Source organism: Cynocephalus volans, chromosome 6 (genome assembly GCF_027409185.1).
Source record: "Cynocephalus volans isolate mCynVol1 chromosome 6, mCynVol1.pri, whole genome shotgun sequence".
Classification (NCBI taxonomy): Eukaryota; Metazoa; Chordata; class Mammalia; order Dermoptera; family Cynocephalidae; genus Cynocephalus; species Cynocephalus volans.
In genome coordinates, this window is record NC_084465.1 from 27,315,817 (window position 1) to 27,327,488 (window position 11,672).

General features: G+C 54.7%; 2 protein-coding genes across 2 annotated transcripts; both read right to left on the reverse strand.

Annotated features, from left to right (window-relative positions):
• Nucleotides 1-2,701: 2,701 nt before the first annotated feature.
• Nucleotides 2,702-6,070, reverse strand: SPMIP1 (sperm microtubule inner protein 1). The gene is made up of 2 exons (XM_063100156.1): nt 5,113-6,070; nt 2,702-3,627 (listed from the first exon to the last, which is right to left on the reverse strand). The coding sequence occupies exons 1-2, from the start codon at nt 5,531-5,533 to the stop codon at nt 3,518-3,520; spliced, it is 531 nt and encodes a 176-aa protein (XP_062956226.1). The 5' UTR covers nt 5,534-6,070; the 3' UTR covers nt 2,702-3,517.
• A 21-nt stretch (nt 6,071-6,091) lies between these two features.
• On the reverse strand, nt 6,092-8,717 carry ATP6V1F (ATPase H+ transporting V1 subunit F). The gene is made up of 2 exons (XM_063100157.1): nt 8,489-8,717; nt 6,092-6,575 (listed from the first exon to the last, which is right to left on the reverse strand). The coding sequence occupies exons 1-2, from the start codon at nt 8,644-8,646 to the stop codon at nt 6,374-6,376; spliced, it is 360 nt and encodes a 119-aa protein (XP_062956227.1). The 5' UTR covers nt 8,647-8,717; the 3' UTR covers nt 6,092-6,373.
• Nucleotides 8,718-11,672: the final 2,955 nt, after the last annotated feature.

Below are 11,672 nucleotides of genomic sequence, written 5' to 3' on the forward strand. Positions count from 1 at the left end.
GAGCCACCAACACTGGCTGCCCAGGGAGGAGGGAATGGAATGGCAACCCCATGCCACCCATGTGCCAGGCACTGAGGGTATACAGAGAACAAGAGAGACTTGGTCCTGTCTTTGTGATCACAGCCTGGTGAGAAAGTGTGACAATAAACAGGCCATTAGAATTCAGTGGGATGGATGCTGTGAGCCTTGGGCCTGTTAATTTAAATGAGACAGACTCTCAAATTATTTATTAAACAACAAACCTAGCAAAGCCATAAGATTTTAATTGTTCCATCATGCACATGAGAGAAGAGAAGAGTGCCAGTGATTATTTTCTGATTGACAGAAGTTTTTACAAGTATTTTATCTCTGGAGAAGATAGAAATATCAATTATAACAATATTCCCAGAGAAATAAATACTTAGTAAGACAAAAGATCAGAATCACCAGGGGAGGGGAGTTGGAGGTTATTTTCACAGTTCTCAGCAATCATTTCTAAAATCTTGGGAGTCTTTTAAGACTCCTTTTTCAAAAAACCCTTCAAAAGACAGATTTATTTTCACAGAGAACATACCCATTTGGTTACTTTTATGAATATTCAGTCTGTGTATTGCACAAGACAACAAGATGCAATATTCTTGTGAAAGTTCTCAATTCAAGATCTTATGAAATCAGGTTCTTTTAGCTATTCTATGGATGCAGGACAACTCTCCTTCATCCACAGCTGCAGAGGAGCGGCAACAGATCATCTCTTTTTTCAGATTCCTTCTGTTAATTATGAAGACTTGCAGTCTCTAGGCCAGTCTCTGCTCTAAAATTTCATTTCTCAAATCTCACTTGATTTTGCTGTCAGAAACAAAGAAGGGGCTAGGGAGGGATTTCCTTACCAACAGTAAAAAGTGAGGCACATACAGTGGGTTTCTTCTATGTCCTGAACGGGGACAAGGTGGGGGTCTGTTTATGCTGAGGGACAGATGAGTCCAGCAGACAGTCCCCTCTTGCTCCTAAGCCTCCTGTGGTGGTCTTGAGGAAGAGGTTGTGCCGGTCTCTCTGGGGTGGTCTGCCTTGGCTGGGAGGATGAGAAAGATGGGCTCGGCTGTTGGCAGGCACACCTGACAAGCAGGCGTGTGGCAGGCTGTCTAAACAAAGGTGGAATGATTGTGATAGCCTTGAAGTTCAAGCAGCACACTCAGGGCACCCCCTCACCGTATGCGCTGGGGACTCCTTAGGCTTCTTGGCTCCAGTTCAGGTGAGATGTGTGTGAGGGGCTAGGACATGAGCGGAGGGCTCCCAACATCAATCTTCCTCCCTCAGGTGGCTTACAAGAGCTGAATGCCACCACCAGCAGTAGCTCTGGGGAGCCCGAAAACTCAGAGTTCAAGGTGAAAAGGTCAAGAGTCCTGGGCAAGGGCTTCCTCAGATTGGGGATGGCAGGGGTGGCGACTGCCTGGGAGGAGGCTGCAGGGGTGAGGTGGGGCTTTCTCCTGTAGCCAGGATGAAGAAGGGCGCACTGCTGACCACCTTTTACAGTAAATAAAATGGATTTAACAAATTCAGGAATCAGGCAAGGACCAGCCAGTGGGGTCACCAGGCTCCCCTGGGGACTCCCTCACAAGCCTGGGTCCAAAGAGCTCTTCCTTCCCAGGACCTGGCCCAGAGAGAAGAGAGGAGCCATGGACTGCAGGGGAGAAAGCTCGCTCCAGGAGCCCCAAGGCCCTCTGGCCTGCCCTCCCGGGGCCTGCCAGCACCACAAAGTCCCCCCAAGGGGTGTGGCTCAAGCCTGGGCCAGGAGAGGGCAGAACTTCAGAAACTGCTGAGGATAGGAACTCCTCAGAGCCAGAGAGAGGAAGACCTTCAGGATCAGAAAGAAGAGACACCTCAGAGTCAAAGAGGGGAAGCCTCCCGGGGTGAGAACAAAGAAACTGTCCGAAGTCAGAGGCAGAAGACATACCGGGGTCACGGGGGAGACGACTCGGGGTCTGAGGAAGGAGGTCTCTCAGGATCACAGGTGGGAGGCGCCCCAGGCTGGGGACCAAGGGGCTCCTCAAAGTCAAAGAAGAAACAGTCCTAAGTGCCAGGGAGAGGAGACTCCCCAGGGTCAGGAAATGAAAATCCTTCAGTCTTGGGAAAGCAAAATCTCACAAGCCTGGGAGGAGTCCCCGGAGGCAAGCGACCCCTCGGGACATCCGAGGGCCTCTGCAGGCCGCTGGGAGAACAGATCCCGCGGACTCGGGAAAGGGAGCGCTCAGACCCCCGGGAAAGGCCCACCCAGCAGATGCAGGGCAAGACCGAAGACCACAGACTGGAGTCGGCAGCGGCCGTGGCAAAGCTGGGGGCCGCCCGGGGGAGGGCGTGGGCTCCTCTTGCGGCCCCTAAGCCCAGGAGCGGTGACGCTAGCGGCACTAACCACCGGGAGCTCCGGGCGGCAGGAGCTCCCTGCGGCTCTCCCGGGGCCCCCAGGGCTGGCGCGCCATCCGCACGGCTCGGCGGAGCCGGAGGTGGGCTCGGCTCGGCTCCCGGGCGCACTCGGGGAATGGAGGGGCGGCCCGCAGGGCCTCCAGGCCTCGAAGGCCGCGTGGCCGACGCCCGCGGGCAGGGAGAGGGCGTCGGCGGGCGTGAGCGCGGCGCAGGAGACGGCTCTGCAGCGGCTGCTGAGGTTGCACGGAGGGGCCAGGCGCGGGCGCCGGCGGGACCGCGAGCAGCAGCGGCTCCGGGTGCGTAGCCGCGCCGGGCGGGCGGGGCCCCGAGGGGCGGCCGGGCCGCTGCCTGCCGCCTCCCCAGGTCCTGGAACGCCTCCGCATCGCCGGGAACCGCCACTGTCGGGTTCACCCCCTGGGGCTCCCACCCAGCCCAGCTCAGCTCCCGCCACAGGCAAGACTCCAGGAGACCCTGCCCGGGGCGGCGCAGGGGCCGAGCTTGGCGCGCCCCCCGCGCACTGGCAATGACCCACACGGAGCGCGGGAGGGGCAGGCGTGCGGGTGCCGCCCTCTGCCAGCTCCACGGAGCCCCGGTGGGAGGCGCGGGCACGCAAAGCTCGGCTCCGCTCAGGAGGACGCGGCCGGCGGAGGCGCGCCCAGCGGGAGCAGCTGGAGCAGGTGCACCGGGAGAGGACCGGCCCGCTGCGGGCCCTCAGGGTCAGGTGAGGGGCGGGCAGGGAGGTTTGTGGGAGGGGTGTGTGTTTGTGGAGGAGGGTCCTTTTCCCCTGGTATTTGGATGACAGGCCACTCTCTCCTCAGAAACACCCAGAACTTCCAGGAGCTACTGTCGTCCCCTGGCGCCGAGGAGACTGTGCCTGGAGAGTAGCGGTCTCCCTTCCCAGCCCCTCTGGTCATTGCTGGGTACTCAAAGGGATGATTAACGAGATGGGAGTTAAGGAAAAAGCAAGAGGCAACCTGCAAGTCAGAGGTAGTTTCGGAAAGGCCCAGAATGCAGCCTTAGGGCGCGGGAGAGCAGAGACACAGACACACACAGCAGCTTTGCCCCACCAGGAGGCCTGTTATTTCTTCTTTCCTCCCCTAAGAACGCCGCCTGGCCACAGTCAGAGGGCCAGGTCCCGCGGGTCCAGCAGCGCGAAGGCCCCGTTCTTGCGGAAGAATGACTCAATGCGGCACATCTTGCAGGAGACCAGTTCTTGCTTCACTGCGGGGCCTGGGAAGAGATGTCAGAGGCCAGAAGTGGGTTTCTGGAGAAGGAACTCAGAGCATGGGAGCTCTGTCTGCAGAGCCCTAGGAATCTGCCCGTGTTGTGTCCACTTTGTAAGTGTGAAGAAATAAAAAGTGCTTCTAAGGAGTGGGGGCTATGGGAAAATGCAGGAGCTGGCTGGACAGTCACCCATCTGCCATCATTACCCCCAACTTCAGGATCCTCCACCTAGGAGGTGGAGGATGTCCAGCCCTGCTTGTCCCAGGGACAGACTGTGGAGAGATGTAGCTTCCTTCTACCTCCTGCTGCCTTCTGGGGCTCACCTCCTGCTTTGGTTGGAAAGTGCTCTCCTTACTTCCCCCTTAGAGCCCTGGGGAAAGTGGGGGAAATTTGAGGGCAAAATCTCAACTGTGTTGATCCCCAGCCATCCACCCTTTCTGCACAGGCACTCAAGCCGCTAGAGAAAGACACGTGACTGAGTGGTCTCACTTGAAATTCATGAGCACAGATAGCAAAGGGACACTTGCTGGGCTCTACTCTTCATCTCTAGCTACTCCGTGGCCTAGGCTCCTCCCCCTCCCAACTGATGGCCTTGACTCGGCCTCACAGAAGAAACAATCAGTCCAGATGCGGACAGCTTTCCCAGCAACACCGTCTCCTACCTTCTCTGGATCCCCACTTCTGTCTCCCCTCCTGTCAGATTCCAACAAGCTGAGCTCCCCAGGTGATCCTGCCCAGTCTCATGGCTTTAAGTAGTACATATATTCTAATGACCCTGGAATTTGCATCTTCAGCTCTGACCTCACTCTTGAGGGCCAGACTTACATACACAGCTGCCTCGCTGACACCTCAAGCATAGCGTCATAGCGTGGCCATCACAGACTTGTCCTCACAGACCCTCCAGCCCTGTCCACTCGGCTCAGCCAGACACCTGGAAGTCGCCATTGACTTCTCTGCCCCTTACTCTCCCATTCAACCCATCAGTGAGTTCCACTGTCTTCCTCCAAAACATCCTGAATTGATTTCAGCTCTACTGCTAACCCCCCTAGCCCATGCTACTGTGATCTCTTGCCAGGATAACTCAAAATAGATGCCTAACTCACCTGCCAGATTCTACTGTTTTCCCTGAAAAAGCCATTACCTACAGAACAGTCAGGGGGATTTTTTTTTTTTTAAGTTAATCACTATCGCTTACCTGTTTAAAACCTTCCTTTGGCTTCCCCTCCCTCTAGAATAAAATCCAAACCCCTCCTTGTCATTTAGCTCTCAGATTTCAGGTCCTCAGAAAGGCCTTTCCTGACAATCCAAAGAAGCACATGCCCCTTGCCTCCTGGCCCACTGTCACTTCCTAGTTCCATGGAATTTGTCTCTCTCAGACATTTTCTTGCTTTCTTGTTTCTGGTCTGGACCCTCCTAGAATGTCTGCTCCCTGACACATGGCAGGTGCTCTTTGTTTGTGAGGTGACTCATTTCTGGGAGGTTGGGGCTCACCCAGCTGCCAGCCATATGTGAAGTTGGTGGTGACGGGGAAGAGGTAGCGCGTCTCTGGCATGTCCAGTTTCCGGGTGTTGAGGTAGCGGTAGCGCCCCTGGAAGTCGTGGGAGATGCCTTCATACAGCAAGGCCCGGGTGGCAGGCAGCACCGGGTACATTTCTGACTGAAAAGGAGCCTCTGGGGCAGGGCTGGGGGCCTTGGAAGGGACTACTTTGGGGGCAGGTGGGGGCGAGAGTGGAGCTTTGGGGTGCAGGGTAGGCAGTTGGAGGGGCAGGCGGGCTGCAGCCTTAGCCATCTGCTTGGCCTTCACCACCGACCCGTATTTGCGGTGCCACTCACAGCGCAACATCTTCTCCCGCAGATATTCCTCCTTCCAGAAATTTTGCCGCACCGTGTCCATGTTGAGCTGCCGCAACATGGTGGCAAGGGAAGGTGTGGTACCAGGGTGGCTTCAGCTGAGGGGTGAGCACAGTAGGCAGAGTCCTTCTGACAGCAGGTGGCTACCCTGGGACATCACCTGGCAACCAAGCCTCACCTCACACAGGGCCAGGGTTCTACTTGCCAGGCCCTCAGCAGACCTCACAGGCCTCACTTCCTGAGGCAGGGCCCACTGGCTAAGAGCTGTGAGCCCCAAACCTCCTGCAGGACCCAGGCTTGACCTAGTATCACAGGCTTCCACGTTTTGTGTGCTTTCTGCTTCCTTCCCTTGGGTCAGGCCCCCTTCCCAACTTAATGCAGACCGAGGTGGGGGGAGCCAGGGGCTGGGCTCAGGCCTCCTTCCATTCCTCCCTTCCCCTGCCTCTCTGAGCTGCTCTTTTTTGATCTAGAGGACTTGTCCTTGAGTTGTGGCCTCCTGGGACAGTCCGGTCCAACTCTTCTATGCCTTGGTCTTTGGCAGAACCTTTTTCATCCTTGCCAATCTAATCTCCCCCAGCCGCCTCACCCCACATGTGTCCTTTCCAGCACCCAGTCCCAGTTTGGAGAGAAGCAAGAATATTACTTTAATTTAACATCGACAGTGACACTGCGTAACAGCACAGGGAAGAGGTAGTGGAGAGAGAAGGTCAGGCTTCCTTTTCCCTAACCAGCCTTGATTCAACCTAGAAGCGCCTCACCTAGCCTCTCAATGGAATTGAAAGGGACAGGCAATTGGAAATCAGAGGCTCAAAATTTAAAGACGGGCTGATGGCAAGCCTGGGGAGAGGCCTGCAATGGGGTTGGGGAAGGAGGATTGAAGGGCTGGAGCGGGGGCAGCCCCCTAGCGCAGGTCTTCAGCAGTGAACATGCCCCTAGCCCTGCGCAGGATGGAGTCCTTGGCAGCATCGTAGGGGTGCTCCTTGGACGGGATCTCCAGGACGGCTGGAATGGAGCGCTGGTGGGCGTCAAGGGCATGCCGCACCATCTCCGCGATGTACTGGTTGATAAGGATGATGCCAATGTCGTCCCGGTTTAGAAACTGCCTGTTGGGAGGGATGAGAGGGAGTTCAGGGCAGCTCTGAGGGCTGCTGTGTGTTCTGCTGAAGCAGCCCACTCTGGTTGGTGGGGCTGGGCTGTAGAGGGGAATGAGCATGACCCAGAAAGCACAGACGACAAGGGGAAAGATGCTACACTAACATCTCTCTCAATCCTATCCAGAATCAATTTCATTCAAAAGCTAACGGCCATGCTGGTCAGGGTTGGCTTCTACCCGCCTGCTGCTTGGAAGGCTTCCAAGTGAACCAGTAATGAAGATTAGAGCACATGCCAGTGTATTCAATATACTGCCTTTGGATAAGAAGAGTATATATGTGTATCCCTTTGTATCTGCAAAGAGAAATGCCAGAAAGATAAGGAAGACACTAAGTGGTTACCTACAGGGGTGGAGGTAGGAGATAATGAGGTGGAAGGACATGGGTAGAGTAAAAGTTCTCAGTGTATACATTTTAAATATTAATTTGCAAAGCACATGCACAAAGGAAAGCAAATTAAATTTTTAAAAAATAGGGCAGATAAGACCACTCACTGAAGGCCTCAAGGTCTATGTTGATGAAGGTGGGGGATGGCTTAGAGGGGAAGTTTGGCATGAGCCAAGAACACAAGACAGAACGAGGAAACTCAGTAATGAAGGAACCACACTTTCCACACAGAACCTGGCACAGCGATCCTCCTGTCTTGTGATCACCCATCTATTCATTCATTCACTTACACATTAAAAACTATTTCCTGAGCACCCACTTCATGCTAGGGTAGATTAGGTTAGATTTGGTGATCTCTGAAGTCCTTTTGGTTGGGAATATGGAAAATCCTTGAAGTAGGATTTGTCTTTCTTCCATGACAATTTGGGTCACTTTATCAGACTGCTTAGAGATCAGCAGATAGCAGCCTCCCTGGTCAGGGTCAGGCGGCAGGAACCTGTCTCAGCCGGCAGCTCTGGGCTGGGCTGTTTAGGGGGAAACAGGTGAGAGTGGTTTATTCCTGAGACTTGGCACCCTAGAGAAAGGGTGAGGGAAAGAATAGGAGGCTGGCATCCTCGATTCTAATCACCAGGACACCACCTGGATTAAAGGCATGCCTGCACCCACACTTTGAAGCTATCACCCCTAACCCGGGCAGGAAGTAAAGACTTGAAGTGCAAGGTCTGAGCAGAAGGCCAGACACAGTCCTGAATTCTGCCTTCTGTGCCCAAGACAAAAGGGAATTCGAAGGCAGACTGAGGAGAGCTGCACAAGAACTTGGCTTAAGAGCGGCAGAGAGTTGGGGCTAGGTTCAAATCCCAGCTCTGCCTCTTCCGACTGGTGTGACTTTGGTTATATACTTTAACTTCTCTGAGTTTTAGTTTTCTCACCTGTAAGTGGGAATAATAACCCCTTACTTTACAGGCGATCGTGAGCCTCTAAGGGAGATGAAAGTACATGAAAGCCCGAGCCCACGGGGTCGGTGCTTCCCGAGTGTGTAGTTCTTTTAGGGGCAACTCGCAAAAGAGCCGGGCACTTGCAAAGCTCGGAGCCTGCTCTACAAGGAACGAGGAACCCCTAAGAGGCGCTGAGGCTGGCCGTCTCCGGGGCCTGGGCGCTCTGGACGTCCAGCTGTGGCAGGAGTAGGTTGGGCCGAGGGGAGGTGCCTGTCACGAGCTCTGTTCCCTTCTTCCCTGACGCACGGTCATGTGTGGAGGGAGCTCGTAGACCTGACATAGCCCCACTCCCGCCGAACCCCCAAAGGGAACTTGGGGCGCGGAGGCCTCCGCTCCGGAAGGGCGGACGGACTTCCAGGGTCCCCCCTCCCCTTCCCTCAGGTCGGGGCCTGACACCTCGGTCCCCGGGCCGCCTCTGCCCTCTCCCGGCGCTCCCGCGAAGCAGCTGAAGGGCCCGTTCGGGCCCCCCACGGACTACCGTACCGGAAAGTGTCTTCGATCTCATTGATGGTTGTATCCTTCTCCACCACCAGGAAATTAGGGTGGCGGTTCTTGTTAAGCTCGCCGATGCCGCCAAGCAGGAATCCAGTCACGGTGTCCTCGTCTCCGATGACCGCGATTAGCTTCCCCCTCCCCGCCATCCCCGCGGCCAGGTAGAGCTCACCCCTGAGTTCGTAGCCTGGAAGCTCCGCCTCCGCAGTGCGTCTCCCGGCCGGCCCCACCCCCACCCCACCCTTCAGACATGCGCAGTTGCCCCACACCGCCTCTCGGGACATGCGCCTTAACAGCAACACGGCCTCAATCTGAATACGCCTGCGCTGTAAAGAGAGCTCCGAACCAGAGGACTACGAGTCCCAGAAGGCTGCGCGGCACTACGGCCTCTCACTGGCTTCATTCGTTAATTCATTCCTTCGTTGGCTCATTTATTCAACAAACGTTGTTTTATTTTGTTTTGTTTTTTTACAGTTGGCCGACAACTTTTTTTTTTTGGCGGCTGGCCGGTACGGGGATCCGAAGCCTTGACCTTGGTGTTATAACACCACACCGACCAACTGATAGCAACAAACGTTTTGAACCTAGCGCCGTTAAACGCCGAGACCCCAGAGAAGAAAAGACACTTTCTGTTCTCAAGGACAAGGTCTGGGTCTGTATCGTGTATGTATGTAACTGTGACACACAGCTAACAATTATTCAATACATATTTGTCCTGTTAATAAAGGCATGAACAAGTTAATGATGATACTGGCTAGTGAGGTAGAGAGTCAGGGAACAGGCAATTACGGTATGGTGTGTTAATTTCTAAAATGTGACAATATGGAAGCCACATCCGTGGTAACTAACCCATGGGGAGAGGGGGCCCTCAAGGAACACTTCCCCAAGAATGTTGCACTGCATCTAAGCTGAGACCTGAAGGGGATAGAAATGAGGACAAGAGGGTGTTGTAAGCAAGAGGAACAGCATGTGCAAAGGCTTAGTGACTAGAGAGTATAAAGGCCTTCAAAAGAAGTTAAAGAATCTGGAAGTTATCCCGAGGATAAAGTTGTCCCGAAGCCACTGAAGAATTTCAAGCAAGAGGGTGATATCACCTGACATATGTTTTAGATCCGTCACTGTGACTCTGCTGTGTGCAGAGGCAAGACTGAAGGAGGAGAAACCAAATTAGGAAGCCATTGTGATGAGAGATGATGGCAGCCAGAACTTGGGTAGTAATAATGGGGAATATGGGTAGATGGAGTCGAGAGATATTTAGAGTCAGAATGGACAAAACTGGTCTTTGGATTGAATGCGTTTGGGGAGTGAGGCACGAGAGAGTCTGAGGAGACTTCCAGGTTTCTGGCCCGTGCACCCCGGCATCTGACATATGATCGTGAGTTTGGAGTGCTTGAGACGTCTAGCGGTTGTATGCATGATAGGCTTGGGATTGGGGCACACCTGGGTTTGAATCTCAGCCCTGATATTGAGAAGTATGATTTTGGACTCATCGCCGAAATCCTCAGGGCCTTGGTTTCTTCAGATGTAGGCGGTCCACATCACAGGGCTGTTAGGAGGATTCAGTGAGAAAGGGCCCATCAGTGCTCAGCCTGCAGTGCCACACTGTGGTTGGGCAAGAGCAGCCGGCTGGAGATCTACAAACACATCCACACACAGGTGGAAGGCAGCTGAAGCTGAGACCCCCCCACACACACACCTGGGGAGGGGTCAGAGGGTGAAGAAGGTGCGAGGAAATGTGTGTGCAGAACAGCCTCAGCAGCAGCAGGCTGTTGGGTCCTTAAGAGAACTGCTCTGCCCTCAGTGTTTTGTCACATACAGTATGGAGCTGGGACAGCGCCACATCACTCCCCTCCCTCCTTCATTCAACCATCGTTAATCGAATGTGACCACAATTAAGAGCTGAGGATACAAGATTGATAAAACACGATTTCTGTCCTGAGGAGCTCCCTGCAGGACTGAGTGGAGGGGGAAAGTATCAGGGGGAGGGGCAGGCATGAGCGGAGAGAAGCTCTGGAGGATCATGAGGGGACAGGATCCAGAGTGAGGAGGAGGGGGAGGTACCTCTTCCTCTGAGTGGGAAGGAAAGGAGAAACTTAGAAGAGGAGCAAGGAAGCAAATAGGCTGCTGAGTGAAGAGATGAGGAGAATGGGGATTAGGAGCTGGGGTCACGTGTATTTGGGGTCTTCTCTGGCACACCCCCACTAGGTGCTGAAATGCTCAGGGTCAGGTCTAGAGTTGCGGGATTGAGTGGAATGCTTCTTTACCCTGCTTTGTCCACTCACTCACTCATTCACACCTATATTAGACCTCTCAGGGTCAGGGGGCTCAGTCTGCTGGGGGAGGCCGTGGATTCATATCACAGATACGGGTAGTAAATGCAGTCAGAGATGTGCCTCGGGGCAGGATGGGAGCTGGGGGGTGCTGATCCAAGAGGGGAAGGGAGGGGTCCCAGGAAGTTTCCTGTCGGCCAGGAAGATGAGGAGGGTGGAGAGGCAAGGGTGGCTCTGGGCAGAGGCTCAAACTGCAGCATGGGTGCCCAGGAGACCAGAGGCTGTGAAGAGGGGTCGGAGGCAGGGAGGAGACTGGGAGTGGGCATGCTGCCCCTCACACAGATGAGGAGGCTGGCAAGAGACTTTAGCATGGAGCAGGAGGGAGCCACAGAAGGGCCCTCAACTGGAGAGGCACACAATCTTTAACATGACCCCTGCCTAACTGCAGCATGGAGGGCGGCTGGAGGGAGCTGGCCAGGGCCAGAGTAAGTGAAGAGGAGGGTGCGGGAGGTCAAGAGGGCGGCCCTGAGCAAGGTCAAGTCTGGGGGTGCAGATGGAGCAAGGCCAGTCTGACCCAGAAACTGGCTGGAGTGAAGTTTCCTGCGTTTGCATGTGGTTCTTCCTGCCTGCTGGCTGAGGAACATTTCTGTGAGTCAGCGCTCACTGAAGGTCCTAATTTGAAGAACATTCTTGAGGTCAGACCAAACTGAAACTGGCCTCCCAGTGGTCCTAGGGCAGTCTTCCAGAACATAGTGTCCAAGGCCCTCTACCATCCAACAACCCTCCAGCTACCTGAGGACTGATCCCACATCCCTAAGCCACCCCTCCCTGGTTCTTTCAAGCACTCTGCCAACATCCCAGACCTAACCTCTCTGCTCCAGGCCGCCCCCTCAGCCTGGGTCAGT